Consider the following 27,662-nt stretch of genomic DNA (forward strand, 5'->3'; position numbering starts at 1 on the left):
GTGTCATAGAAGATGAAAAATTACATGTGCGTTCTTTATTTACAATTTATGTGACCATCTTCCTCCTGATGTGTGTTAAAAAATCCAAGACATTTTGCACAATAATCCTTAGATGGTGGTCAAATATCAAGAAAATGAGTTCCTTTTCTTCAAATTGAAATTTAAATCCACATCCAAAAGTCAACAAGCAAATGTTCCTTGATGAAATGAACATCAAAGCACTTGTGGGGCTCCGGATCATAGTGGACACTCATCTTTGATGTTCGAGTCGAGTCTGGATAAGTAGAAGTTAAGGAGTTTGCTGAACCTGGAGCGAAGTTGTGTGAGTTTGGCGTTAACATTTACTACCCGCTGCTACTGCAACAACATCAAAGCACTTCGCCATGAAATGATCAAGAGACAATTAGTACAAGTGGACTAATTTTTTTAGGGTAAATTGCCTATAGGGATGAGCTATAGTGTCACTTCATACTAAATTCTAACAGGTATGATGCTACGTCATTAAAAACACAAGTCGTGTCATAGAAGATGAAAAATTACATGTGCGTTCTTTATTTACAATTTATGTGACCATCTTCCTCCTGATGTGTGTTAAAAAATCCAAGACATTTTGCACAATAATCCTTAGATGGTGGTCAAATATCAAGAAAATGAGTTCCTTTTCTTCAAATTGAAATTTAAATCCACATCCAAAAGTCAACAAGCAAATGTTCCTTGATGAAATGAACATCAAAGCACTTGTGGGGCTCCGGATCATAGTGGACACTCATCTTTGATGTTCGAGTCGAGTCTGGATAAGTAGAAGTTAAGGAGTTTGCTGAACCTGGAGCGAAGTTGTGTGAGTTTGGCGTTAACATTTACTACCCGCTGCTACTGCAACAACATCAAAGCACTTCGCCATGAAATGATCAAGAGACAATTTAACATTTACTACCTACCCGCTGCTACTGCAACAACATCAAAGCACTTCGCCATGAAATGATCAAGAGACAAGGATACGTGTTCAGTCCTCCCGATGCTTCGTGTATTTCTTGAACAAACTTTTGATCATGTGCATGTGACTTAACTTCTTAATACGAATGGCCGGGTCGGATTTCTTTTTCCGCACGTAGATCTTGGAGTTGTTCACCCACAGATAGGGGATGGAGTGGGCTTCACAATGTTTGGACACTTGCCGATACAGCCGTCGTACAAAAGGTCCAATATGGTCATCCAGGAAGATGTATCTATATCGTTCATTGGGGGTTTTGTCACGCATTCCGACGTGAGACACGACGTGTTGCACCTGGATGTGATTGTGACGCTTGGGGATTTTACGTCTCTCGGCAGACCCTGCGTTGATCAAGATAGTGATGAACTTGCGATAGGCACGGAGGAACTCCCACTTGTAGGTCACTTTGCGGAATCGAACCACCAGCGTTTTGCTCCATGGAAATTCGTTGGTGTTTTTCCGTCGTAGGGTTTCGCTGTAGATATCTTGAAAATGAGAAGGATACCGGGTTCAATTAGTATACTAAGTGTAAGGCTTTATGTAGACTGTTGACGTAGGACAGGCAGTCCTTTTATATCAACAGGTAAATAGAAACTTTCACGCTGTACAAAATTATAATTAACTACTGATGGAAAAACCTATGTACATCCGCTGGGCTGAGAAAATTTCAAAGTATACTTATTGTTTTGACTTACACCTTAATGGTGTACACTGTACAGCTCACTTATAAAGGTATCCTATAAAAATTGTGTCCTAAAAGAATCAGCTTAACCAGTACTATTGCCATTTTTATGTCAAAGAGGTTTAGCAAGTGCGGACAGGGTCTGCTTACCTTGGATCATTTTCGGGGAGACTGGGTATCCTATTTGATTTCCAATATTCATAACAATATTGAGGGCATCCTCGTGAAATTCATCCGGGATGTTGAATATATCTACACTGGCGACATCATAATCTGCCTGCGCGGGCATAATGAACTGATGGATCCACCAGTCCATGTCCTTCCTCAGTTCGACTTTCATTTGCCACAAGTTGTTCGATTTGATTTCAAGCAGGGACAGTTTGGCATCGAATTTCTTCAAATGGTCGACGATGGTAGCATTGTGTAGCGTAATGTTTTTTCTGTAGGCAGCCATCAGATCGTTCAACGCCTTTATAGCATCCATGGCGGGACTAGTTTTGGGCGAATCACTTACTTGATTCAAGTGTATATTATTTAGGTTTACACAAATCATATTTGATGTTATTTAGGGTTACATAAATTGGTAACCAGTACTATTGCCATTTTTATGTCAAAGAGGTTTAGCAAGTGCGGACAGGGTGCTTACCTCGTATCATTTTCGGGGAGACTGGGTATCCTATTTGATTTCCAATATTCATAACAATATTGAGGGCATCCTCGTGAAATTCATCCGGGATGTTGAATATATCTACACTGGCGACATCATAATCTGCCTGCGCGGGCATAATGAACTGATGGATCCACCAGTCCATGTCCTTCTTCAGTTCGACTTTCATTTGCCACAAGTTGTTCGATTTGATTTCAAGCAGGGACAGTTTGGCATCGAATTTCTTCAAATGGTCGACTATGGTAGCATTGTCTAGCGTAATGTTTTTTCTGTAGACAGCCATCAGATCGTTCAATGCCTTTATAGCATCCATGGCGGGACTGATTTTGGGCGAATCACTTACTTGATTCAAGTGTATATTATTTAGATTTACACAAATCATATTTGATGTTATTTAGGGTTACATAAATTGTTTTTGAGTTACATAGATTTTGTTGAAGATATCATGTTTGAGGGTTAACCAGTACTATTGCCATTTTCATGTCAAAGAGGTTTAGCAAGTGCGGACAGGGTCTGCTTACCTTGGATCATTTTCGGGGAGACTGGGTATCCTATTTGATTTCCAATATTCATAACAATATTGAGGGCATCCTCGTGAAATTCATCCGGGATGTTGAATATATCTACACTGGCGACATCATAATCTGCCTGCGCGGGCATAATGAACTGATGGATCCACCAGTCCATGTCCTTCTTCAGTTCGACTTTCATTTGCCACAAGTTGTTCGATTTGATTTCAAGCAGGGACAGTTTGGCATCGAATTTCTTCAAATGGTCGACGATGGTAGCATTGTCTAGCGTAATATTTTTTCTGTAGGCAGCCATCAGATCGTTCAACGCCTTTATAGCATCCATGGCGGGACTGATTTTGGGCGAATCACTTACTTGATTCAAGTGTATATTATTTAGGTTTACACAAATCATATTTGATGTTATTTAGGGTTACATAAATTGTTTTTGAGTTACATAGATTTTGTTGAAGATATCATGTTAGAGGGCATAAAAGACAATGTTACACTTTAACGGGTAAGAACAAGAAAAAATCTAAAAAGAACACTGAATATTCTTCAGGGGAAGAATCGTTTCATGTTCTAACTTTCCTATTTTTTAAATGTGTCAAACATGTTTGCCAAATTTTATCAAAACCAAACTTACTGTTTGGAAGTTATTGAAACCCACGAAGGACTGATCGGAACCAAATTTTGTCCAGGAAACTTCCTTTCTATGTAAGATTCTCCAGAATATAGGAATGATCACTCAAATCTCAAGTCCTACGATCCTGCCTCCTTAGGTGCGTGCACACTGGAGAAACGCGTTTAAAGGAACGCATTTTATCAGTCAATGCACAATAAGTTTCATGAAACCCGGTTTCATCAATGTGCACTGCTCTGTGTTAACCTTATGTACGGGTTTCACTAGAGTACACCGCGCCTTAAGTGATATACGAGTAATAGAGCTTTTTTCCCTTTATTTGATCTAATTATTACTATTATTTTTGATATTCTTACCCGCCAGTAGGCCATAGTCTTCAACATATGCCCCGCAGTTCCACACACGAAGACACACAACGAAAACACTCGATACAAACAAAGATCTAGTCATGGTTTCACTTTATTTTACTTCACCTAACTTCACTTAATTTTCTCTTCGATTAAATTTCACATAATTACGATGCGATGAAGAGATGGGCTTCCTGGAAACAACCTTACAACTCTGCACTTCAAATTTGAAGTGTAAGTTCTAAGTTTTGCAAAAAAACTTTGATAGCAACAATCAAGGTTTTGTAATGTGTGAATGTGTCAGGTCTACTTGATAGTGTGTGTGGTCATCGGGTATCAGTATCAGGTAGACCTGACAGACAGACCTTTTCAGATGGCCATCAGATAGCCTCGATAGAAACAGTCAATAGAAGCATGAATAAGGTTAGTAATCGTTGAAAACAGTAGTTTATTGAATTAAATAGGTTTCTCTTGGTGACACCAAAATAATCCAATGTTTCCCCCATTTGGTTACTTTCAACGATCATAGCAACCCAATCAGGTAGACCTGACAGACGGACCTTTTCAGGTCTACCTGATAGTGGCTGGCCTCAGTTTTTCGACACCGAAGTCGCCCGATGCTACGCAACGCGAAGCCAGGATTCCTACCGGCACGCTTCCTGCTTCTTATTCCTTTTCCTATCCTGTCTTCCTCCTCTCTGATTTCGGGACAACACCTACATTGTTACAGTTCCCTCTATCAAACCTTTGATGGCCAATGCCAATCTTAGCACGGTGTCAAGGGTTAGTACCGAGAGTTAGCACGGTGTCAAGGGTTTTCTTTGACGTCACCCATTTGATTTAAACAAGCCAGTGTGTCTTGCACTCTGGATTAACTGAAAACTCTCTGCGCTAAGATCGAGCATTACATTACATGCCTCGGTGATGTAGTGGTTAAGGCGCTGTCTTAGTCCTCAGTACGATGTCTACTATGTCGACTCGGTCCAGTAGATTGAGTGGTCAGATAAGGCCAATGTTGACACCGGACCAAGCACTAGAGCCATGCGATTATATGAATTATAGACATATGTACTTGACTTATTGAATGGTTTTCATAGTTGGCATATTGACACCATACGGTTGATGGGGATATTGTGTTGAATGTGATGCAAGGAAACTACGTAAGGTATGTGGGGTGTATTGAAATTTGACTTTTACCAAGAGGTAACCCCGAACTGATAAATTGGCATAGAATAAGTAATCGATAATATCATTGCTTTTAACCCCACCCATGATCTATCTTTTGGTATTGTGGAAGGTACGAATTTGTTCAAGCAAAGCTTTTACAAATGTCCACCTTGGAATTATGCTCCTAAGTTTACATATAGTTTTTGGAACCTACTCGAACTCTCTGGATTACAAGCAATAAGTCCAACATTATATCTCAGACAGAGGTACTTAGGCTGGTTGAATCTTTACCTATTCAATTGTATGTGTGAATAACATATTTCAACAATCTCTATTTATTTGTAAGTTAATTAACAATCAATAATGACTGACAGGTACACCTATTCGCAAAACTTTGTTTATTACTACCAATGTTTTTCAACATCAACCAATGAACCCAAGAAACGAATGGTAGAAAAACACGAACGACGAAACATCTTATCGGTGCAATCAAGAAACAATCAGGACGCTTCAACAAGGACGGACAATAGTTGTCCATGCCTCGTCACGGAAACTCAACCATGCCAAGTGTCCATTGAGCCACACACAGTACATTTTATAAGCGAACGAAAGGAATCGGGCATCCGAGAACGGAAACAATCGGGCATCCAATATGTTGTTGTTGTCCGATATGGTTTCCAAATGTAGTGTCACAGTGGGTATCTTCTTAGTAACTAGTCTAATAGTTTCGGGTCAGGAGGTACCTGAGCTTGTGAACCGCGTCAAGGAGAAGTTAGCCAATGTGGATCAGCTGGTGGAGAACATGGCACAAGAACACGAGGATATGCTGAACAAGGTAAGAATGGGACAAGAACATTTCATGAGAACAATGAAGATCTAAGAATGCCTGAATTTCCCTTGATAAAGAATAGCAAAGGTCGAATGCGAAGCTGCGAAGGTATCCACTCGTGAAATTTGTAGCCAAAACCAAATGTCAGCCCAAAGCAATCACCCTAGTTAGGGCTGATTGAGAGGCTGACAAAAAACACCGACCCCTTCTGCACACGAGAAAAGGTGAAGAAAAAGAAGAAGAATGAAGATCTAAGAATGAATTGTCATTGAGCTGTTCCTTCTCAGTCGACAGTATCCACTCGTAAAATTTGTAGCCAAAACCAAATGTCAGCCCAAAGCAATCACCCTAGTTAGGGCCGATTGAGAGGCTGACGAAAAACACCGACTCCTTCTGCACACGAGAAAAGGTGAAGAAAAAGAAGAAGAATGAAGATCTAAGAATGAATTGTCATTGAGCTGTTCCTTCTCAGTCGACATAAACTTGAGCTGTTTTCGCTAGAGTTTTAGGCGAGGAGGATTCAGCCCAAGGATTATTGAGCTTGTGAAAGAATTGTTAGATGAAACATGCACTCCGGATGATCTGGCACTTGCAAACGAGAAAGCAATAAATGCTTTCTCGTTTGAATTATTCATGTGGCAAATCACTGGAGATTCCAAATCTAAAGTTGGTGACTTTTGAGGACACGGAATGTAAGTTAGATGAAATAAAATAATAATAAATAATAACACCCCTAGGTGGCGGATCTGGAGAACCAAGTGGACATGCTCCAGGAGTTCCAGAGAAGAGACAACATTGAAATGGGCAACTTCCCCAAACGAGAGAACGAAAACCTAGAGAGCACTGTGTTCAGGTTGGCCAAACTTATCAATATGGAGAGGAGGTGAAACAGGAGAATAAAGAGAAGAAGGAAAAGGAAGAGGAGGTGAAACAGGAGAATAAAGAGAAGGAAAAGGAAGAGGAGGTGAAACAGGAGAATAGAGAGAAGGAAAAGGAAGAGGAGGAGAGAAAAGTCTCCAAAAATAAGTAGCCTTTGGGAAATCATCTACAAGGCCATTACATGTATTCATGATAATTGAAACAGATGAACTTTTGGACACATGAACAGGTGACGAAACACATGGTAGGTAAGTCACGTGATACAACACATGGTTAACAGATGATTAATTACAAAGTCTCCTCAACACGTAAAACATCAAATCCATGTTGAACTATCACACTGTGGAGATGTGAAGTCTTGCGTCAGTTTACTGCATTTCTATCAAGTGATTTTAATTTTATGTTACATTATGCTTTGTATAATGCTATAAGGTAAGTACTAGGTAGGTATTACTTAACTCAGTATAGTGGTTGCTGTGTATTTTGTAGTTTTAAAAAGATGAGTGTTCCACCGCCGTTTTTATTTCGTAGCAATGGAACAACTGCTACATTAGACGCTTGTGGCCTGTGTCGTAGCATGCCCATCCCGTAGTATGCCTCTCATCAGATGGGCGAGAAGAGACACAATACTTCCCATTTAGGTGCTGGCTCAACACGAGAACACCAGAAAGTAACCCGTTGAAATATTTGCAATCGAAAAACGAGTACTGTTTCCACTTGTCGCAAGCTTCATTCTGTTATGCTGTTTTTCCCCCCTCTCTAAATTCTCTTGACTTTTTCTGTTTCAGAATCAGAAAGACCAAATCAAAAATGTGAAACATCTGCACAAGTGGACCTCCTCCACATCACCCAAACTAAAAACATTCAAGGTAAGTTACCCGAAACAGAAAAGAAACAGAGCCAATGCCCAGTTTGACTTGTAACTCAGAGGACTAGGGTTCGAGTCCCATATATATTTTCAGCAACGTTACAGTCACATGGCACCTACTTCTGAGCAAGCTCCAAGAAATAGCTCACAAAGCTGAGTGTGTGCTGAAAATATATATGGGACTCGAACCCTATTCCTCTGAGTTACAAGTCAAACTGGGCATTGGCTCTGTTTCTTTTCTGTTAACTTACCTTGAATGTTTTTAGTTTGGGTGATGTGGAGGAGGTCCACTTGTGCAGATGTTTCACATTTTTGTTGGTTAGTTAGATTTTAGAGCTTAAATGCATTATAGGCCGTACCAATAAATCCTTCAACACTTCAACTAAAAGAACAATTTTGCACTTTCCACAAAGTCTCGGAACTCACAAAGTCTCGGAACATTCAAGATCCCCCTGGTAATATCTTCAAAGTTCAGAGTGAAAAAAAAAAATCAGTGGTTGGGTGCAACGTAACAACATTTTCGGGTGGGCACTCGTACGTTATAGCGTAAGGCCAACAATTACCATTGATGTTGTTAGGGAAGAGCTACTTCAGGAGAACCCTGCCACATAAAGTAGAAACACACTGTCATCACGTCACGTGAACTCATATGACTAGGGAGTCAGAAAGATGTAGTTCAAAGTTTTTCCATAATATTGTAGGTAATCTCGTTCAGTAGTAGATAGCACACAATGGGAAATATTTACCATTTCTGAGCCCTGCCCTGCCATTTATCTTTAGATACCTACATAGCGTATGCGTATGCTAATAAATATAGTGGGTAACATTAACATCTAAATGGAATTTTTTTCCCCTAACTTTTGAGGCACTTAATTATGCATTTTGGACGACAGTAAGGTATTCCCTATTTCTCTCTCATTTTTGGACGTTTTCATGATGAAAGGAGAAAGGTATTAAAAAAAAAACTAAAAAAAAAACAAAAACAAAAAACAAAAAACTTTTTCAGATTTCCATCATTGCATAAGATCTAAATGGATTTTTTTTCCTTAACTTTTGAGACACTTAATTATGTATTTTGGACAACAGTAAGGTATTCTCTATTTCTCTCTCATTTTTGGACGTTTTCATGATGAAAGGAGAAAGGTATTAAAAAAAAAAAAAAAAAAAAAAAAAAAAAAAAAAAAAAAAACAGTGGTTGGGTGCAATGCAACAACATTTTCGGGTGGGCAATCGTACGTTATATCGTAAGGCCAACAATTACCGAACCATTGATGTTGTCAGGGAAGAGCTACTTCAGGAGAACCCTGCCACATTAAGTAGAAATACACTCTTATGACTAGGGAGTCAGAAAGATGTAGTTCAAAGTTTTTCCATAATATTGTAGGTAATCTCGTTCAGGATAGCCACACTACTATTTCACGTGACGTGGCGTGATGGTAGTGTGCTCCTACCTTTAAAAAACCATAAAACTTCAAACCAGAAAAATAAGAAGGTATAAAAACTTACGTCAGTTCCAATGAGGGTGGGTCTAATGTACAGACTAGCGGCGGTAGTGTGCGGCACCCACTCCTGATCGATCTGTATCAACCTGTTCAGACATTGGATCATCTCTTCCGGATCAAACTGCGGCAGACCGGCCCTGAGGGCGGACCGATTCATGCGGTCCATGTTCATCTCCGGCCGAAACATCCGGATGTGGCCGTCCACACCTCGGTACGCTTTCATGCCTTCGAACAGCTGTGGACGAGAGGAGTGAGAGTGTTAAACTTCTGGGAAAATAATAAAAAAAGTTGTAGTAGTTTTTGAAAAATCACTAAATTTTGGAGCAATCTAACCTCACTTTACGGTTGTAGAATCATCGTAAGAAAAAAGAAAAAAAAGTTTGATAGAGGAAGGAAGAGAACAGCTGTGAAGGCGAGAAAGAGTTGAACCCTGTCACCAACAGTTTAAGTTTTTTTTAAAGAGGTTTGATAGAGGGAACTAAAAATGCTAAGGTCTTATCGGAAAAGCCTAGCATCAGGCCAAAGTTTCGAACATGTCTATCATCAGACCCACCAAACCTGTAGCATGCCTTTGGCCCATCACAAAGACTAGTTTTTGGGGCATAGCTACCATCACACTAAAAATTAGGGCTCGGTAACTGTCAAACCTACTAAAGTTTAGGACAAGCCTAGCATCAGGCCAAAGTTTCGAACATGTCTATCATCAGACCCACCAAACCTGTAGCATGCCTTTGGCCCATCACAAAGACTAGAACCCCATATATTCCGACGATTCTGTTTTGACGTCATTTCCTGATCATAGGTAGACCACGACATCACGAGATGGGGGATAAGACCTACTACCTTGAAAACAAACTTGACTCCTCACTGATAACTAAACAGAGCATAACTAAAAAGATTAGCTTCTGTTTACTCTAAACGTTACGTGAGCGTCTTTGCCCGAGAGATTTGAATAAGAAAAGTCTAGAAATCCCCTAGTCTTGTTTTTCTGAAAACTGAGTCCCAGAAAGACCTGGAAACCAGGAAAATGGTCAGATATAATGACTTGGGAAAACATCTTTCTATTTCAGTGAAATCCCAAAATATGTAGAATTGTCGAGGTCGAGTGGATTGGAAGATTGGAACACATCACAGGCCTTCAGGCACACTCCATTTGTCAAGGGTCTAGGTCTCTAGGTTTACCTTGCTCTTGGGATCAGTTTTGAAGAAAACATTAAATTTACTGATGAGAATTTGTAATGAAACAATAAGTTGAAAAAGGCAGAATAGAGGGGGAAGAAGAAAAAGAAATAGGAAGAGGAAGAGGAGGTGAAACAGGAGAATAAAGAGAAGAAGGAAAAGGAAGAGGAGGAGAAGGAGAAGGAGGAGAGAAAAATCTCCAAAAATAAGTAGCCTTTGGGAAAGCATCTACAAGGCCATTACATGTATTCATGATAATTGAAACAGATGAACTTTTGGACACATGAACAGGTGACGAAACACATGGTAGGTAGATCAATATGCCTCTCGAGGATACGGATATTTGTGTGGTAAGTGTCGCTTGGAGATTAGAAAATTTACAAATACTATTGCAAATATTTTATTCCGCGTGTTCGATTCCCGCCCGGGGCGGATTTTATCCTGATGGGATAATGTTCGTTCTCGGAACGGCCGGCTTTCCTCCTATCCTGTCTTCCTTCTCGGTAAGTCACGTGATACAACACATGGTTAACAGATGATTAATTACAAAGTCTCCTCAACACGTAAAACATCAAATCCATGTTGAACTATCACACTGTGGAGATGTGAAGTCTTGCGTCAGTTTACTGCATTTCTATCAAGTGATTTTAATTTTATGTTACATTATGCTTTGTATAATGCTATAAGGTAAGTACTAGGTAGGTATTACTTAACTCAGTATAGTGGTTGCTGTGTATTTTGTAGTTTTAAAAAGATGAGTGTTCCACCGCCGTTTTTATTTCGTAGCAATGGAACAACTCATTAGGACAGATGAAAGACTTTAGTGATAAGTAATTGACCACTAATAGAGTAATCTTCTTTGTACATACGACAATATTATGAACTGTTATGCATAAGAACGAAGCAAATGTTCATCATGTGCTTCGTTTTCGTGCAAACATATCAGTTACCAATGTTATGATCTCTTAAAGTTGTCTTCTTTTTTTCGTTAGTTAGATTTTAGAGCTTAAATGCATTATAGGCCGTACCAATAAATCCTTCAACCAAAAGAACAATTTTGCACTTCCCCCAAAGTCTCGGAACATTCGAGATCCCCCTGGTAATATCTTCAAAGTTCAGAGAGGAAAAAAAAAAAAAAAAAAAAAAAACAGACCATGGTTGAAAAAACCAAATAGAAAGAACGCAAAAAGAATCTAACAGCATACGCGGAAAGAGTTCAGGTGAAAGAATTTCATTTTAGGAATCATTAACCTTACATAACCTACAATAAGGCCAACAACTACCGAACCATTGATGTTGTTAGGGAAGAGCTACTTCAGGAGAACCCTGCCACATAAAGTAGAAACACACTATCATCACGTCACGTGAACTCATATGACTAGGGAGTCAGAAAGATGTAGTTCAAAGTTTTTCCATAATATTGTAGGTAATCTCGTTCAGCGAACCAAATTTTGTCCAGGAAACTTCCTTTCTATGTAAGATTCTCCAGAATATAGGAATGATCACTCAAATCTCAAGTCCTACGATCCTGCCCCCTTAGGTGCGTGCACACTGGAGAAACGCGTTTAAAGGAACGCATTTTATCAGTCAATGCACAATGAGTTTCATGAAACTCGGTTTCATCAATGTGCACTGCTCTGTGTTAACCTTATGTACGGGTTTCACTAGAGTACACCGCGTCTTAAGTGATATACGAGTAATAGAGCTTTTTCCCTTTATTTGATCTAATTATTACTATTATTTTTGTTATTTTTTGATGTTCTTACCCGCCAGTAGGCCATAATCTTCAATATATGCCCCGCAGTTCCACACACGAAGACACACAACGAAAACACTCGATACAAACAAAGATCTAGTCATGGTTTCACTTTATTTTACTTCACTTAATTTTCTCTTCGATTAAATTTCACATAATTACGATGCGATGAAGAGATGGGCTTCCTGAAAACAACTGTACAACTCTGCACTTCAAATTTGAAGTGTAAGTTCTAAGTTTTGCAAAAAAACTTTGATAGCAACGATCAAGGTTTTGTAATGTGTGAAGTTTTTGTATGGAAAGCAGGCCTGATCAGCTCCTGGTCAAGAATATGTAGTGAATGATGTTTGTTATTGAATGGACGCTGAACTAATTTCTCACCATATGAATTATAGACATACTTGACTTATTGAATGGTTTTCATAGTTGGCATATTGACACCATACGGTTGATGGGGATATTGTGTTGAATGTGATGCAACATATAAATTATAGACATTTAGACATACTTGACTTATTGAATGGTTTTCATAGTTGGCATATTGACACCATACGGTTGATGGGGATATTGTGTTGAATGTGATGCAACTACATAAATTACATTACATGCCTCGGTGATGTAGTGGTCAAGGCGCTCGCCTGGTAAACAGGAGGGCGTGGGTTCAATCCCAGCCCGGTGTCAAGGGTTAGCACCGAGAGTTAGCACGATGTCAAGGGTTTTCTTTGACGAACCCATTTGATTTAAACAAGCCAGTATGTCTTGCACTCTGGATTAACTGAAAACTCTCTGCGCTAATTAAGGTATGTGGGGTGTATTGAAATTTGACTTTTACCAAGAGGAAACCCCGAACTGCTAAATTGGCATTGAATAAGTAATCGATAATATCATTGCTTTTAACCCCACCCATGATCTATCTTTTGGTATTGTGGAAGGTATGAATTTGTTCAAGCAAAGCTTTTACAAATGTCCACCTTGAAATGATGCTCCTAAGTTTACATATCGTTTTTGATACCTACTCGAACTCTCTGGATTACAAGCAATAAGTCCAACATTATATCTCAGACAGAGGTACTTTGGCTGGTTGAATCTTTACCTATTCAATTGTATGTGTGAATAACATATTTCAACAAGCTCTATTTATTTGTAAGTTAATTAACAATCAATAATGACTGTACACCCATTCGCAAAACTTTGTTTATTACTACCAATGTTTTTCAACATCAACCAATGAACCCAAGAAACGAATGGTAGAAAAACACGAACAAACTCTCTGGATTACAAGTAATAAGTCCAACATTATATCTCAGACAGAGGTACTTAAGCTGGTTGAATCTTTACCTATTCAATTGTATGTGTGAATAACATATTTCAACAAGCTCTATTTATTTGTTAATTAACAATCAATAATGACTGACAGGTATACCCATTCGCAAAACTTTGTTTATTACTACCAATGTTTTTCAACATCAACCAATGAACCCAAGAAACGAATGGTAGAAAAACACGAACGACGAAACATCTTATCGGTGCAATCAAGAAACAATCAGGACGCTTCAACAAGGACGGACAATAGTTGTCCATGCCTCGTCACGGAAACTCAACCATGCCAAGTGTCCATTGAGCCACACACAGTACATTTTATAAGCGAACGAAAGGAATCGGGCATCCGAGAACGGAAACAATCGGGCATCCAATATGTTGTTGTTGTCCGATATGGTTTCCAAATGTAGTGTCACAGTGGGTATCTTCTTAGTAACTAGTCTAATAGTTTCGGGTCAGGAGGTACCTGAGCTTGTGAACCGCGTCAAGGAGAAGTTAGCCAATGTGGATCAGCTGGTGGAGAACATGGCACAAGAACACGAGGATATGCTGAACAAGGTAAGGATGGGACAAGAACATTTCATGAGAACAATGAAGATCTAAGAATGCCTGAATTTCCCTTGATAAAGAATAGCAAAGGTCGAATGCGAAGCTGCGAAGGTATCCACTCGTGAAATTTGTAGCCAAAACCAAATGTCAGCCCAAAGCAATCACCCTAGTTAGGGCTGATTGAGAGGCTGACGAAAAACACCGACCCCTTCTGCACACGAGAAAAGGTGAAGAAAAAGAAGAAGAATGAAGATCTAAGAATGAATTGTCATTGAGCTGTTCCTTCTCAGTCGACACAAACTTGAGCTGTTTTCGCTAGAGTTTTAGGCGAGGAGGATTCAGCCCAAGGATTATTGAGCTTGTGAAAGAATTGTTAGATGAAACATGCACTCCGGATGATCTGGCACTTGCAAACGAGAAAGCAATTCATGTGGCAAATCACTGGAGATTCCAAATCTAAAATTGGTGACATTTGTGGACACGGAAAGTAAGTTAAATGAAATAAAATAATAATAAATAATAACACCCCTAGGTGGCGGATCTGGAGAACCAAGTGGACATGCTCCAGGAGTTCCAGAGAAGAGACAACATTGAAATGGGCAACTTCCCCAAACGAGAGAACGAAAACCTGGAGAGCACTGTGTTCAGGTTGGCCAAACTGATCAATATGCCTCTCGAGGATACGGATATTTGTGTGGTAAGTGTCGCTTGGAGATTAGAAAATTTACAAATACTATTGCAAATATTTTATTCCGCGTGTTCGATTCCCGCCCGGGGCGGATTTTATCCTGATGGGATAATGTTCGTTCTCGGAACGGCCGGCTTTCCTCCTATCCTGTTTTTCTTCTTCGATTTCGGGACGATAAGACCCTAGCAGTTACAGTTCCCTCTGTCAAACCTCTTTAAAAAAATAAAAAAAAAATATTTTATTTAGACTGCCAGCTCATGATTAGAAAGCCCCTTTTTGCAGCTGTTTCAATAAAGTACCGTTTATTGGACGCATTATTTTTCTTTTCTTTTTTTAATCAAAATGAAAGAGAGCTTTTTTTCCACAAATTCATTAACCAAAAGTCTTGACTCCTCGAAGTGGACAAAATGCTTCATGAGTCTTATTAAATAAAATAGAGTCTAAACGCTCCCCTTTTAGGTGATAGGATAGGACTTTAGATGAATGAAATTTTACAATAAACGGAGGTAGATTTTAAGTCTCAGGCTGACCTGTTTACTAACTCCTTGTTCCTTGTTCTCATATTAACTTACTAACTCCTCCTTCTCCCATTCCTCAGGTAAGTCGCGTCCTCCCCAACAAGTTAGACAAGGACATCGTGCGCGCGCAGCCCGTCATCATTCGGTTCACATCCCGTAAAATCCGCGACCGATTCTTCAACGCGTACAAAACCGCGCTGCTCAAACTAAACCACCTGGACGACGACTACCGAACTTTCTACGATAAAATCGTGACCGATTCTTCAACGCGTACAAAACCGCGCTGCTCAAACTAAACCACCTGGACGACGACTACCGAACTTTCTACGATAAAATCATCCGAACGAACGATCTGAAATGGTTCACGGCGCAGCAAATCGATCCTAACATCCCGGGTGACAAAAATTCCAATATTTTCCTCAACGATCATCTGGCGCCGAGGAAAAAGATCCTGTTCACCAAGACTAGGGCGAAGGCGAGAGAGTTGGGCTACCAGAATGTGTGGGTGGATGACCATAGGATATATGTGCAGAAAGATGACTCGGTGAGGCCTTTCATTATTGGACGGGAGACGGATTTGAAGAAGATGGAACTAGGGGAGAATATGTTTGGACACTAGGGCCAAGGTAATGTGTTTTGGAACTAGGACCAAGTTTATGTTTGGGCATTAAAGACAAGTAAAATGTTTGAACATTAGGACAGATGAAAGACTTTAGTCATAAGTAATTGACCACTAATAGAGTAATCTTCTTTGTACATACGACAATATTATGAACTGTTATGCATAAGAACGAAGCAAATGTTCATCATGTGCTTCGTTTTCGTGCAAACATATCAGTTACCAATGTTATGATCTCTTAAAGTTGTCTTCTTTTTTGTTAAAGACAAGTAAAATGTTTGAACATTAGGGCAGACGAAAGACTTTAGTGATAAGTAATTGACCACTAATAGAGTAATCTTCTTTGTACATACGACAATATTAGGAACTGTTATGCATAACAACGAAGCAAATGTTCATCATGTGCTTCGTTTTCGTGCAAACATATCAGTTACCAATGTTATGATCTCTTAAAGTTGTCTTCTTTTTTTTTGGTTAGTTAGATTTTAGAGCTTAAATGCATTATAGGCCGTACCAATAAATCCTTCAACACTTCAACTAAAAGAACAATTTTGCACTTTCCACAAAGTCTCGGAACTCACAAAGTCTCGGAACATTCAAGATCCCCCTGGTAATATCTTCAAAGTTCAGAGTGAAAAAAAAAAATCAGTGGTTGGGTGCAACGTAACAACATTTTCGGGTGGGCACTCGTACGTTATAGCGTAAGGCCAACAATTACCATTGATGTTGTTAGGGAAGAGCTACTTCAGGAGAACCCTGCCACATAAAGTAGAAACACACTATCATCACGTCACGTGAACTCATATGACTAGGGAGTCAGAAAGATGTAGTTCAAAGTTTTTCCATAATATTGTAGGTAATCTCGTTCAGGATAGCCACACTACTATTTCACGTGACGTGGCGTGATGGTAGTGTGCTCCTACCTTTAAAAAACCATAAAACTTCAAACCAGAAAAATAAGAAGGTATAAAAACTTACGTCAGTTCCAATGAGGGTGGGTCTAATGTACAGACTAGCGGCGGTAGTGTGCGGCACCCACTCCTGATCGATCTGTATCAACCTGTTCAGACATTGGATCATCTCTTCCGGATCAAACTGTGGCAGACCGGCCCTGAGGGCGGACTGATTCATGCGGTCCATGTTCATCTCCGGCCGAAACATCCGGATGTGGCCGTCCACACCTCGGTACGCTTTCATGCCTTCGAACAGCTGTGGACGAGAGGAGTGAGAGTGTTAAACTTCTGGGAAAATAATAAAAAAAGTTGTAGTAGTTTTTGAAAAATCACTAAATTTTGGAGCAATCTAACCTCACTTTACGGTTGTAGAATCATCGTAAGAAAAAAGAAAAAAAAGTTTGATAGAGGAAGGAAGAGAACAGCTGTGAAGGCGAGAAAGAGTTGAACCCTGTCACCAACAGTTTAAGTTTTTTTAAAGAGGTTTGATAGAAGGAACTGAAACTGCTAAGGTCTTATCGTCCCGAAAGCGAAGAGAGAAGACAGGGTAGGAGAAAGCCAGCCGTTCCGAGAACATTGTAGCTGACTTTTATAGTGAAGACCACTAAAACTTTTGGGGCATGGCTACCATCACACTAAAGATTAAGGCTTGGTACTTGGTAACTGTCAAACCTACTAAAGTTTAGGACAAGCCTAGCATCAGGCCAAAGTTTCGAACATGTCTATCATCAGACCCACCAAACCTGTAGCATGCCTTTGGCCCATCACAAAGACTAGAACCCCATATATTCCGACGATTCTGTTTTGACGTCATTTCCTGATCATAGGTAGACCACGACATCACGAGATGGGGGATAAGACCTACTACCTTGAAAACAAACTTGACTCCTCACTGATAACTAAACAGAGCATAACTAAAAAGATTAGCTTCTGTTTACTCTAAACGTTACGTGAGCGTCTTTGCCCGAGAGATTTGAATAAGAAAAGTCTAGAAATCCCCTAGTCTTGTTTTTCTGAAAACTGAGTCCCAGAAAGACCTGGAAACCAGGAAAATGGTCAGATAATGGTCAGACTTGGGAAAACATCTTCCTATTTCTGTGACATCCCAAAATATGTAGAATTGTCGAGGTCGAGAGGATTGGAAGATTGGAACACATCACATGTCTTCAGGCACACTCCATTTGTCAAGGGTCTAGGTTTACCTTGCCCTTCGGATCAGTTTTGAAGAAAACATTAAATTTACTGGTGAGAATTTGTAATGAAACAATAAGTTGAAAGAGGCAGAGTAGAGGGAGAAGAAGAAAAAGAAATAGGAAGAGGAGGTGAAACAGGAGAATAAAGAGAAGAAGGAAAAGGAAGAGGAGGTGAAACAGGAGAATAAAGAGAAGGAAAAGGAAGAGGAGGAGAGAAAAGTCTCCAAAAATAAGTAGCCTTTGGGAAAGCATCTATACAAGGCCTTTACATGTATTCATGATAATCGAAACAGATGAACTTTTGGACACATGAATAGGTGACGAAACACATGGTAAGTCACGTGATACAACACATGGTTAACAGATGATTAATTACAAAGTCTCCTCAACACGTAAAACATCAAATCCATGTTGAACTCTATCTCTATCACACTGTGGAGATGTGAAGTCTTGCGTCAGTTAGGTACTAATTTACTGCATTTCTATCAAGTGATTTTAATTTTCTGTTACATTATGCTTTGTATAATGCTAGAAGGTAAGTACTAGGTAGGTATTACTAAACTCAGTATAGTGGTTGCTGTGTATTTTGTAGTTTTAAAAAGATGAGTGTTCCACCGCCGTTTTTATTTCGTAGCAATGGAACAACTGGGAAGAGGAGGTGAAACAGGAGAATAAAGAGAAGAAGGAAAAGGAAGAGGAGGTGAAACAGGAGAATAGAGAGAAGAAGGGAAAGGAAGAGACTATAGAAGTTACAGTTCCCTCTGTCAAACCTCTTAAAAAAAAAATATATTTTATTTAGACTGCCAGATCATGACTAGAAAGCCCCTTTTTGCACCTGTTTCAATAAAGTATCGTTAATTGGACGCATTATTTTTCTTTTCTTTTTTTAATCAAAATGAATGAGAGCTTTTTTTCCCATAAATTTATTAACCAAAAGTCTTGACTCCTCGAAGTGGACAAAATGCTTCATGAGTCTTATTAAATAAAACGGAGTCTAAACGCTCCCCTTTAGGTGATAGGATAGGACTTTAGATGAATGAAATTTTACAATAAACGGAGGTAGATTTTAAGTCTCAGGCTGACCTGTTTACTAACTCCTTGTTCCTTGTTCTCATATTAACTTACTAACTCCTCCTTCTCCCATTCCTCAGGTAAGTCGCGTCCTCCCCAACAAGTTAGACAAGGACATCGTGCGCGCGCAGCCCGTCATCATTCGGTTCACATCCCGTAAAATCCGCGACCGATTCTTCAACGCGTACAAAACCGCGCTGCTCAAACTAAACCACCTGGACGACGACTACCGAACTTTCTACGATAAAATCATCCGAACGAACGATCTGAAATGGTTCACGGCGCAGCAAATCGATCCTAACATCCCGGGTGACAAAAATTCCAATATTTTCCTCAACGATCATCTGGCGCCGAGGAAAAAGATCCTGTTCACCAAGACTAGGGCGAAGGCGAGAGAGTTGGGCTACCAGAATGTGTGGGTGGATGACCATAGGATATATGTGCAGAAAGATGACTCGGTGAGGCCTTTCATTATTGGACGGGAGACGGATTTGAAGAAGATGGAACTTGGGGAGAATATGTTTGGACACTAGGGCCAAGGTAATGTGTTTTGGAACTAGGACCAAGTTTATGTTTGGGCGTTAAAGACAAGTAAAATGTTTGAACATTAGGGCAGACGAAAGACTTTAGTGATAAGTAATTGACCACTAATAGAGTAATCTTCTTTGTACATACGACAATATTATGAACTGTTATGCATAAGAACGAAGCAAATGTTCATCATGTGCTTCGTTTTCGTGCAAACATATCAGTTACCAATGTTATGATCTCTTAAAATTGTCTTCTTTTTTTCGTTAGTTAGATTTTAGAGCTTAAATGCATTATAGGCCGTACCAATAAATCCTTCAACACTTCAACTAAAAGAACAATTTTGCACTTTCCACAAAGTCTCGGAACTCACAAAGTCTCGGAACATTCAAGATCCCCCTGGTAATATCTTGAAAGAAACAGAAAGTAAATGAAACAGGCACCAGAAGGAGGGAAGTAAGTGAGCGAAACAGAAAAAGAGCTGTTATACTTGGGGGTAGTTTTCGTTTGATAGAGGGTTAAGGTTACTGTGCAGCTAACTGCTAAGGTTTCAAGCTCTCAAGTAATAACTGCTAATAAGATCGAAAAGTGACTAGAGTTTAACCCTCCCCTGCCAGCCTAGTTAGCTTAGTTGGTATAGTGCGTCTGCCTCGTAAGCGCTAGGCCGCGGGTTCGATTGCCGCCCGGGGCGGATTTTATCCTGATGGGATAATGTTCGTTCTCGGAACGGCTGGCTTTCTCCTATCCTGTCTTCCTTCTCTCTTCGATTTCGGGACGATAAGACCATAGCAGTTACAGTTCCCTTTGTCAAACCTCTTAAAAAATAATAATAATAAAAAAATTAACCCTCCTTTTGGCGACAAGCTGCCTCGAGAATCTCAATATTTGAAATTGGCAGTACCTAGGGTCTAAAAAATCATGTTACAGTCACATGGTACCTAATTCTGAGCATGCTCCAAGAAAAAGCTCACAAAGCTGAGTGTGTCCTGAAAATATATGGGACTCGAACCCTAGTCCTCTGAGTTACAAGTCAAACTGGGCATTGGCTCTGTTTCTTTTCTGTTTCGGGTAGCTTACCTTGAATGATTTTAGTTTGGGTGATGTGGAGGAGGTCCACTTGTGCAGATGTTTCACATTTTTGATTTGGTCTTTCTGATTCTGAAACAGAAAAAGTCAAGAGAATTTAGAGAGGGGGGAAAAACAGCATAACAGAATGAAGCTTGCGACAAGTGGAAACAGCTAGTAGATAGCACACAATGGGAAATATTTACCATTTCTGAGCCCTGCCCTGCCATTTATCTTTAGATACATAGCGTATGCGTATGCTAATATGGTGGGTAAGATCTAAATGGATTTTTTTTCCTTAACTTTTGAGACACTTAATTATGTATTTTGGACAACAGTAAGGTATTCTCTATTTCTCTCTCATTTTTGGACGTTTTCATGATGAAAGGAGAAAGGTATTAAAAAAAAAAAAAAAAAAAAAAAAAAACAAAAAAAAAAAGATTTCATCATTGCATACAAAGGCAAGACTTGCTTAAGTTTCATCTTGACTCCGTACACAAAAAGCGCACTTTGAGACTTAATGTGGGTCCAGACTTGTGCAATGCAACGTGCAATGCAATGAAATTCGTAGTTTGGACGTGTTTGAGAAAGTTGCAGCAAAGTTTTTGAACATTGCAGCCAAACGTTTGTGGGTATCCGAGAGGGTTGGCGGGTTTCTGGCGAATGTCTTTGATGTGCGTTGCACTAGTTTGGACGTGGTTTGCAAAGCATCGTGCAATGCAATGCAAATGAATGTACCTACTATAGGCCATTACTAGTTGAGTATCGGGTATAAAAATTCTCGGATACATGAAAAACGTTCGCATTCGTCAGATTTGATTTACGTGCAACGTGCAATGCAAATGCTTTGCACGTTGCCTTTGCACGTTGCATTGCACACAAGTCTGGACCCACCATTTAGGTATTAGGAGGGCAAACAGCCCTAAAAGATCAATGAATTCTAAAAGCTTATATGTAGGTACGAATCTACGAAAAGAAGACTTTCCTCGTTCTTAGATTCGGTGCACGCTCAACTTTGTTTATCAAGCCCGGTTCATTTTTTGATCCAAAAAGAAACATGTTTTGTTGACCTGGGTAAATTCGTAAATCTCCCACGCATTGAGTCAGCAAAAGCTTAGAGAATAAAAACAGTAAACATGGCTGATAACGAGCTCTTGATTGGCGGAGGCAATTACAAATGAAAACAAATTGTCTGACGAGATAAGGCATTTGGGGCACGAGGTCGATCTCGATATCTAGATTTACCTATATGTACACAGGACATTACGCTACGTATACCTGTACCTACGCCTACGTCAGATTACGTACCCTACCATTTACCTACTATAAAAAGTTTAACGTATTAATGTATGTACCTATCTACCTATGCTTCTATTTCAGGACCTTGGATCCGAAAATAAAACAAGAAAAAAAAGGGGCACTGAGAGAGGAAAATAGTAGGATACAGTTCCGATTCTGCTACCTAAAATATACATCATTGCTAACATCGAATCATTATCATCTAGAATAGACCTATATACGCTTACTCAGAGTTACGTAACTACCCTAACACCTATTAGTGACCTACTCGACAAGTTCGTAAATGATGTACCTATCTACCTACCTGAGTGTCAGACGTGGGATCGAACATATAAGAGCACAAGATAAAAAAGGGGGGTTATCAGGAGTTGGATAGTTCCGCCTAGTTTCGGATGCAGAATTTTCAGGACTACTATTGCTGAACTTCTACGTGTTAATCCCAAGCACTCACGCTATATAAGGTATAATCCAGAAGTTCAAACCTCGAGTTTTAAACATACTGATTGATGTTTAACTGTCCGTCGACGAAGAGCGATAATGTATTTAAAGCAAAAGATTAGCTACAGCGGGGGAATGCCGCAAGCTTTCTTTGAGCTCTTCCCTCAAAGGGAAACCTCGATTCCATTTTTAATTTGTAAAAATAAAGATAATTATCCAGACTAGACTATTTATTAAACAAATTCTGTTGAAAACTTACCTTGATCAATTTACGCAAACTGAATGCCAAGGTTTTGCAAAGACTAGGGGATGTCATTGTGCGAGGAAATTGGAGGTAGTTTTCAACAAAATGGTCTCAGTTAGAATCAATTTTTAAAGCACAAATATTTTTTAATTAAAAATGCACTTCACTTAATTATACACCAAATCATTTTGATCGCGTGAGAAGGCATTTCATTTTGATAGTTTTTTTTTTTTAGGTAACCTTAGATAACTAACTACACGTCGGATTCATTCATATGTATATGATTATAGTATTTTCATGAGGTGAAAGATCATTTGTTTTAATTTAAAGTGGGTATTTTTTCAGTTCGTTTGAATTATTAGCTTTTGTGATTTTTAGTCCTGGAAAATTAAGAGAAAAACGAAAAGATGAACATTGGAAAAGTTAGAGGTTAGCTAGTTACTAAAGAAGCCCTTTGATTTAACCATCTGTATCATCTACGAACTTCAGTAGATTTACCTAGGTATTATCTATGAATTTTCTTATGACCAATAAAAAGTTCTTGATAACTTTTTTGTTATTTAAGCAAAGGCTTTTTCATTTGTAAAATTTACACCTATTCTGTACGAAATACGTAAGACCTTGTTTAGACTGCGGGAGTAAAGGGACTTTTCAGTCTCATTCTGGCAGTATAAACAGGGTACACTGATGATGATCACTGGGGGAAACATGTCTGTTGTCTTCAAATAAAAACCCCTATCAACCCAAGTGAAGAGTATTTGAGTCATTTCATTTTTCACAATTCGTATGGAACTTTACAAAGTTACTGAATCTTCCACCAAGAATTTCTATTCTATTAATAAACTATAATTAGCAAAGCTACTCTGGGGACAGTGGACAGATAATACTGAACTGGGTCTTTGACATTTTGACACTTGCATACACAATAAAGCACGAAAAAAATTGTGCCACAATTATGATTCACCAAATAATTTAAATCGGAGTTAATTTATGCATCGTTGTCGAATACGTTTAACTAAATTATGAATTTGTAAATTACTCATCATGTCAAAGTTCCACTAATAACTGACGTGTGCCCTATAATCCACTAATTTGTTCGACCACTAATTTGAGTGTAGGCCTGACTCAACCATGCCAAGTGTCCATTGAGCCACACACAGTACATTTTATAAGCGAACGAAAGGAATCGGGCATCCGAGAACGGAAACAATCGGGCATCCAATATGTTGTTGTTGTCCGATATGGTTTCCAAATGTAGTGTCACAGTGGGTATCTTCTTAGTAACTAGTCTAATAGTTTCGGGTCAGGAGGTACCTGAGCTTGTGAACCGCGTCAAGGAGAAGTTAGCCAATGTGGATCAGCTGGTGGAGAACATGGCACAAGAACACGAGGATATGCTGAACAAGGTAAGGATGGGACAAGAACATTTCATGAGAACAATGAAGATCTAAGAATGCCTGAATTTCCCTTGATAAAGAATAGCAAAGGTCGAATGCGAAGCTGCGAAGGTATCCACTCGTGAAATTTGTAGCCAAAACCAAATGTCAGCCCAAAGCAATCACCCTAGTTAGGGCTGATTGAGAGGCTGACGAAAAACACCGACCCCTTCTGCACACGAGAAAAGGTGAAGAAAAAGAAGAAGAATGAAGATCTAAGAATGAATTGTCATTGAGCTGTTCCTTCTCAGTCGACACAAACTTGAGCTGTTTTCGCTAGAGTTTTAGGCGAGGAGGATTCAGCCCAAGGATTATTGAGCTTGTGAAAGAATTGTTAGATGAAACATGCACTCCGGATGATCTGGCACTTGCAAACGAGAAAGCAATTCATGTGGCAAATCACTGGAGATTCCAAATCTAAAATTGGTGACATTTGTGGACACGGAAAGTAAGTTAAATGAAATAAAATAATAATAAATAATAACACCCCTAGGTGGCGGATCTGGAGAACCAAGTGGACATGCTCCAGGAGTTCCAGAGAAGAGACAACATTGAAATGGGCAACTTCCCCAAACGAGAGAACGAAAACCTGGAGAGCACTGTGTTCAGGTTGGCCAAACTGATCAATATGCCTCTCGAGGATACGGATATTTGTGTGGTAAGTGTCGCTTGGAGATTAGAAAATTTACAAATACTATTGCAAATATTTTATTCCGCGTGTTCGATTCCCGCCCGGGGCGGATTTTATCCTGATGGGATAATGTTCGTTCTCGGAACGGCCGGCTTTCCTCCTATCCTGTTTTTCTTCTTCGATTTCGGGACGATAAGACCCTAGCAGTTACAGTTCCCTCTGTCAAACCTCTTTAAAAAAATAAAAAAAAAATATTTTATTTAGACTGCCAGCTCATGATTAGAAAGCCCCTTTTTGCAGCTGTTTCAATAAAGTACCGTTTATTGGACGCATTATTTTTCTTTTCTTTTTTTAATCAAAATGAAAGAGAGCTTTTTTTCCACAAATTCATTAACCAAAAGTCTTGACTCCTCGAAGTGGACAAAATGCTTCATGAGTCTTATTAAATAAAACGGAGTCTAAACGCTCCCCTTTTAGGTGATAGGATAGGACTTTAGATGAATGAAATTATACAATAAACGGAGGTAGATTTTAAGTCTCAGGCTGACCTGTTTACTAACTCCTTGTTCTAACTTACCAACTCCTCCTTCTCCCATTCCTCAGGTAAGTCGCGTGCTCCCCAACAAGTTAGACAAGGACATCGTGCGCGCGCAGCCCGTCATCATTCGGTTCACGTCCCGTAAAATCCGCGACCGATTCTTCAACGCGTACAAAACCGCGCTGCTCAAACTAAACCACCTGGACGACGACTACCGAACTTTCTACGATAAAATCATCCGAACGAACGATCTGAAATGGTTCACGGCGCAGCAAATCGATCCTAACATCCCGGGTGACAAAAATTCCAATATTTTCCTCAACGATCATCTGGCGCCGAGGAAAAAGATCCTGTTCACCAAGACTAGGGCGAAGGCGAGAGAGTTGGGCTACCAGAATGTGTGGGTGGATGACCATAGGATATATGTGCAGAAAGATGACTCGGTGAGGCCTTTCATTATTGGACGGGAGACGGATTTGAAGAAGATGGAACTAGGGGAGAATATGTTTGGACACTAGGGCCAAGGTAATGTGTTTTGGAACTAGGACCAAGTTTATGTTTGGGCATTAAAGACAAGTAAAATGTTTGAACATTAGGACAGATGAAAGACTTTAGTCATAAGTAATTGACCACTAATAGAGTAATCTTCTTTGTACATACGACAATATTATGAACTGTTATGCATAAGAACGAAGCAAATGTTCATCATGTGCTTCGTTTTCGTGCAAACATATCAGTTACCAATGTTATGATCTCTTAAAGTTGTCTTCTTTTTTTTTGGTTAGTTAGATTTTAGAGCTTAAATGCATTATAGGCCGTACCAATAAATCCTTCAACACTTCAACTAAAAGAACAATTTTGCACTTTCCACAAAGTCTCGGAACTCACAAAGTCTCGGAACATTCAAGATCCCCCTGGTAATATCTTCAAAGTTCAGAGTGAAAAAAAAAAATCAGTGGTTGGGTGCAACGTAACAACATTTTCGGGTGGGCACTCGTACGTTATAGCGTAAGGCCAACAATTACCATTGATGTTGTTAGGGAAGAGCTACTTCAGGAGAACCCTGCCACATAAAGTAGAAACACACTATCATCACGTCACGTGAACTCATATGACTAGGGAGTCAGAAAGATGTAGTTCAAAGTTTTTCCATAATATTGTAGGTAATCTCGTTCAGGATAGCCACACTACTATTTCACGTGACGTGGCGTGATGGTAGTGTGCTCCTACCTTTAAAAAACCATAAAACTTCAAACCAGAAAAATAAGAAGGTATAAAAACTTACGTCAGTTCCAATGAGGGTGGGTCTAATGTACAGACTAGCGGCGGTAGTGTGCGGCACCCACTCCTGATCGATCTGTATCAACCTGTTCAGACATTGGATCATCTCTTCCGGATCAAACTGCGGCAGACCGGCCCTGAGGGCGGACCGATTCATGCGGTCCATGTTCATCTCCGGCCGAAACATCCGGATGTGGCCGTCCACACCTCGGTACGCTTTCATGCCTTCGAACAGCTGTGGACGAGAGGAGTGAGAGTGTTAAACTTCTGGGAAAATAATAAAAAAAGTTGTAGTAGTTTTTAAAAAAATCACTAAATTTTGGAGCAATCTAACCTCACTTTACGGTTGTAGAATCATCGTAAGAAAAAAGAAAGTTTGATAGAGGAAGGAAGAGAACAGCTGTGAAGGCGAGAAAGAGTTGAACCCTGTCACCAACAGTTAAGGTTTTTTTAAAGAGGTTTGATAGAGGGAACTGAAACTGCTAAGGTCTTATCGTCCCGAAAGCGAAGAGAGAAGACAGGGTAGGTGAAGACCACTAAAATTTTTGGGGCATGGCTACCATCACACTAAAGATTAGGGCTCGGTAACTGTCAAACCCACTAAAGTTTAGGACAAGCCTAGCATCAGACCAAAGTTTCGAACATGTCTATCATCAGACCCGCCAAACCTGTAGCATGCCTTTGGCCCATCACAAAGACTAGAACCCCATATATTCCGACGATTCTGTATTGACGTCATGTCCTGATCATAGGTAGACCACGGCACAGAAAAAAAAGTTTGATAGAGGAAGGAAGAGAACAGCTGTGAAGGCGAGAAAGAGTTGAACCCTGTCACCAACAGTTTAAGTTTTTTTAAAGAGGTTTGATAGAAGGAACTGAAACTGCTAAGGTCTTATCGTCCCGAAAGCGAAGAGAGAAGACAGGGTAGGAGAAAGCCAGCCGTTCCGAGAACATTGTAGCTGACTTTTATAGTGAAGACCACTAAAACTTTTGGGGCATGGCTACCATCACACTAAAGATTAAGGCTTGGTACTTGGTAACTGTCAAACCTACTAAAGTTTAGGACAAGCCTAGCATCAGGCCAAAGTTTCGAACATGTCTATCATCAGACCCACCAAACCTGTAGCATGCCTTTGGCCCATCACAAAGACTAGAACCCCATATATTCCGACGATTCTGTTTTGACGTCATTTCCTGATCATAGGTAGACCACGACATCACGAGATGGGGGATAAGACCTACTACCTTGAAAACAAACTTGACTCCTCACTG

General features: G+C 39.7%; 2 protein-coding genes across 6 annotated transcripts; one reads left to right on the top strand and one right to left on the bottom strand.

Moving 5' to 3' along the window:
- Nucleotides 1–3: 3 nt before the first annotated feature.
- On the bottom strand, nt 4–12,472 carry LOC103515375. Of its 4 annotated transcripts, none has more exons than XM_026828099.1 (4): nt 12,030–12,472; nt 2,320–2,682; nt 920–1,476; nt 4–333 (listed from the first exon to the last, which is right to left on the bottom strand). In XM_026828099.1, exons 1-3 carry the CDS (start codon nt 12,121–12,123, stop codon nt 1,004–1,006), a joined length of 930 nt encoding a protein of 309 aa, XP_026683900.1. In that variant the 5' UTR covers nt 12,124–12,472; the 3' UTR covers nt 4–333; nt 920–1,003. The 4 variants fall into 4 exon arrangements, with proteins under 4 accessions (XP_026683900.1, XP_026683899.1, XP_017302136.1 ...); XM_026828098.1 differs by lacking the exon at nt 4–333 and adding an exon at nt 520–860 and having other exon boundaries at nt 935–1,476; XM_017446647.2 differs by lacking the exon at nt 4–333 and adding an exon at nt 520–860 and having other exon boundaries at nt 935–1,476; nt 2,320–2,678; nt 12,030–12,097.
- Nucleotides 5,487–25,870, top strand: LOC103515374. 2 transcript variants are annotated; one of them, XM_017446652.2, is made up of 4 exons: nt 5,487–5,618; nt 23,688–23,910; nt 24,434–24,598; nt 25,175–25,870. In XM_017446652.2, the coding sequence occupies exons 2-4, from the start codon at nt 23,728–23,730 to the stop codon at nt 25,625–25,627; spliced, it is 801 nt and encodes a 266-aa protein (XP_017302141.1). In that variant the 5' UTR covers nt 5,487–5,618; nt 23,688–23,727; the 3' UTR covers nt 25,628–25,870. The 2 variants fall into 2 exon arrangements, with proteins under 2 accessions (XP_017302141.1, XP_008478536.1); XM_008480314.3 differs by lacking the exons at nt 5,487–5,618; nt 23,688–23,910; nt 24,434–24,598; nt 25,175–25,870 and adding exons at nt 13,543–13,897; nt 14,421–14,585; nt 15,175–15,342; nt 15,429–15,956.
- The last annotated feature ends 1,792 nt before the right edge of the window (nt 25,871–27,662 follow it).

Source organism: Diaphorina citri, unplaced genomic scaffold (genome assembly GCF_000475195.1).
Source record: "Diaphorina citri unplaced genomic scaffold, Diaci psyllid genome assembly version 1.1 scaffold1329, whole genome shotgun sequence".
Taxonomy (NCBI): Eukaryota; Metazoa; Arthropoda; class Insecta; order Hemiptera; family Psyllidae; genus Diaphorina; species Diaphorina citri.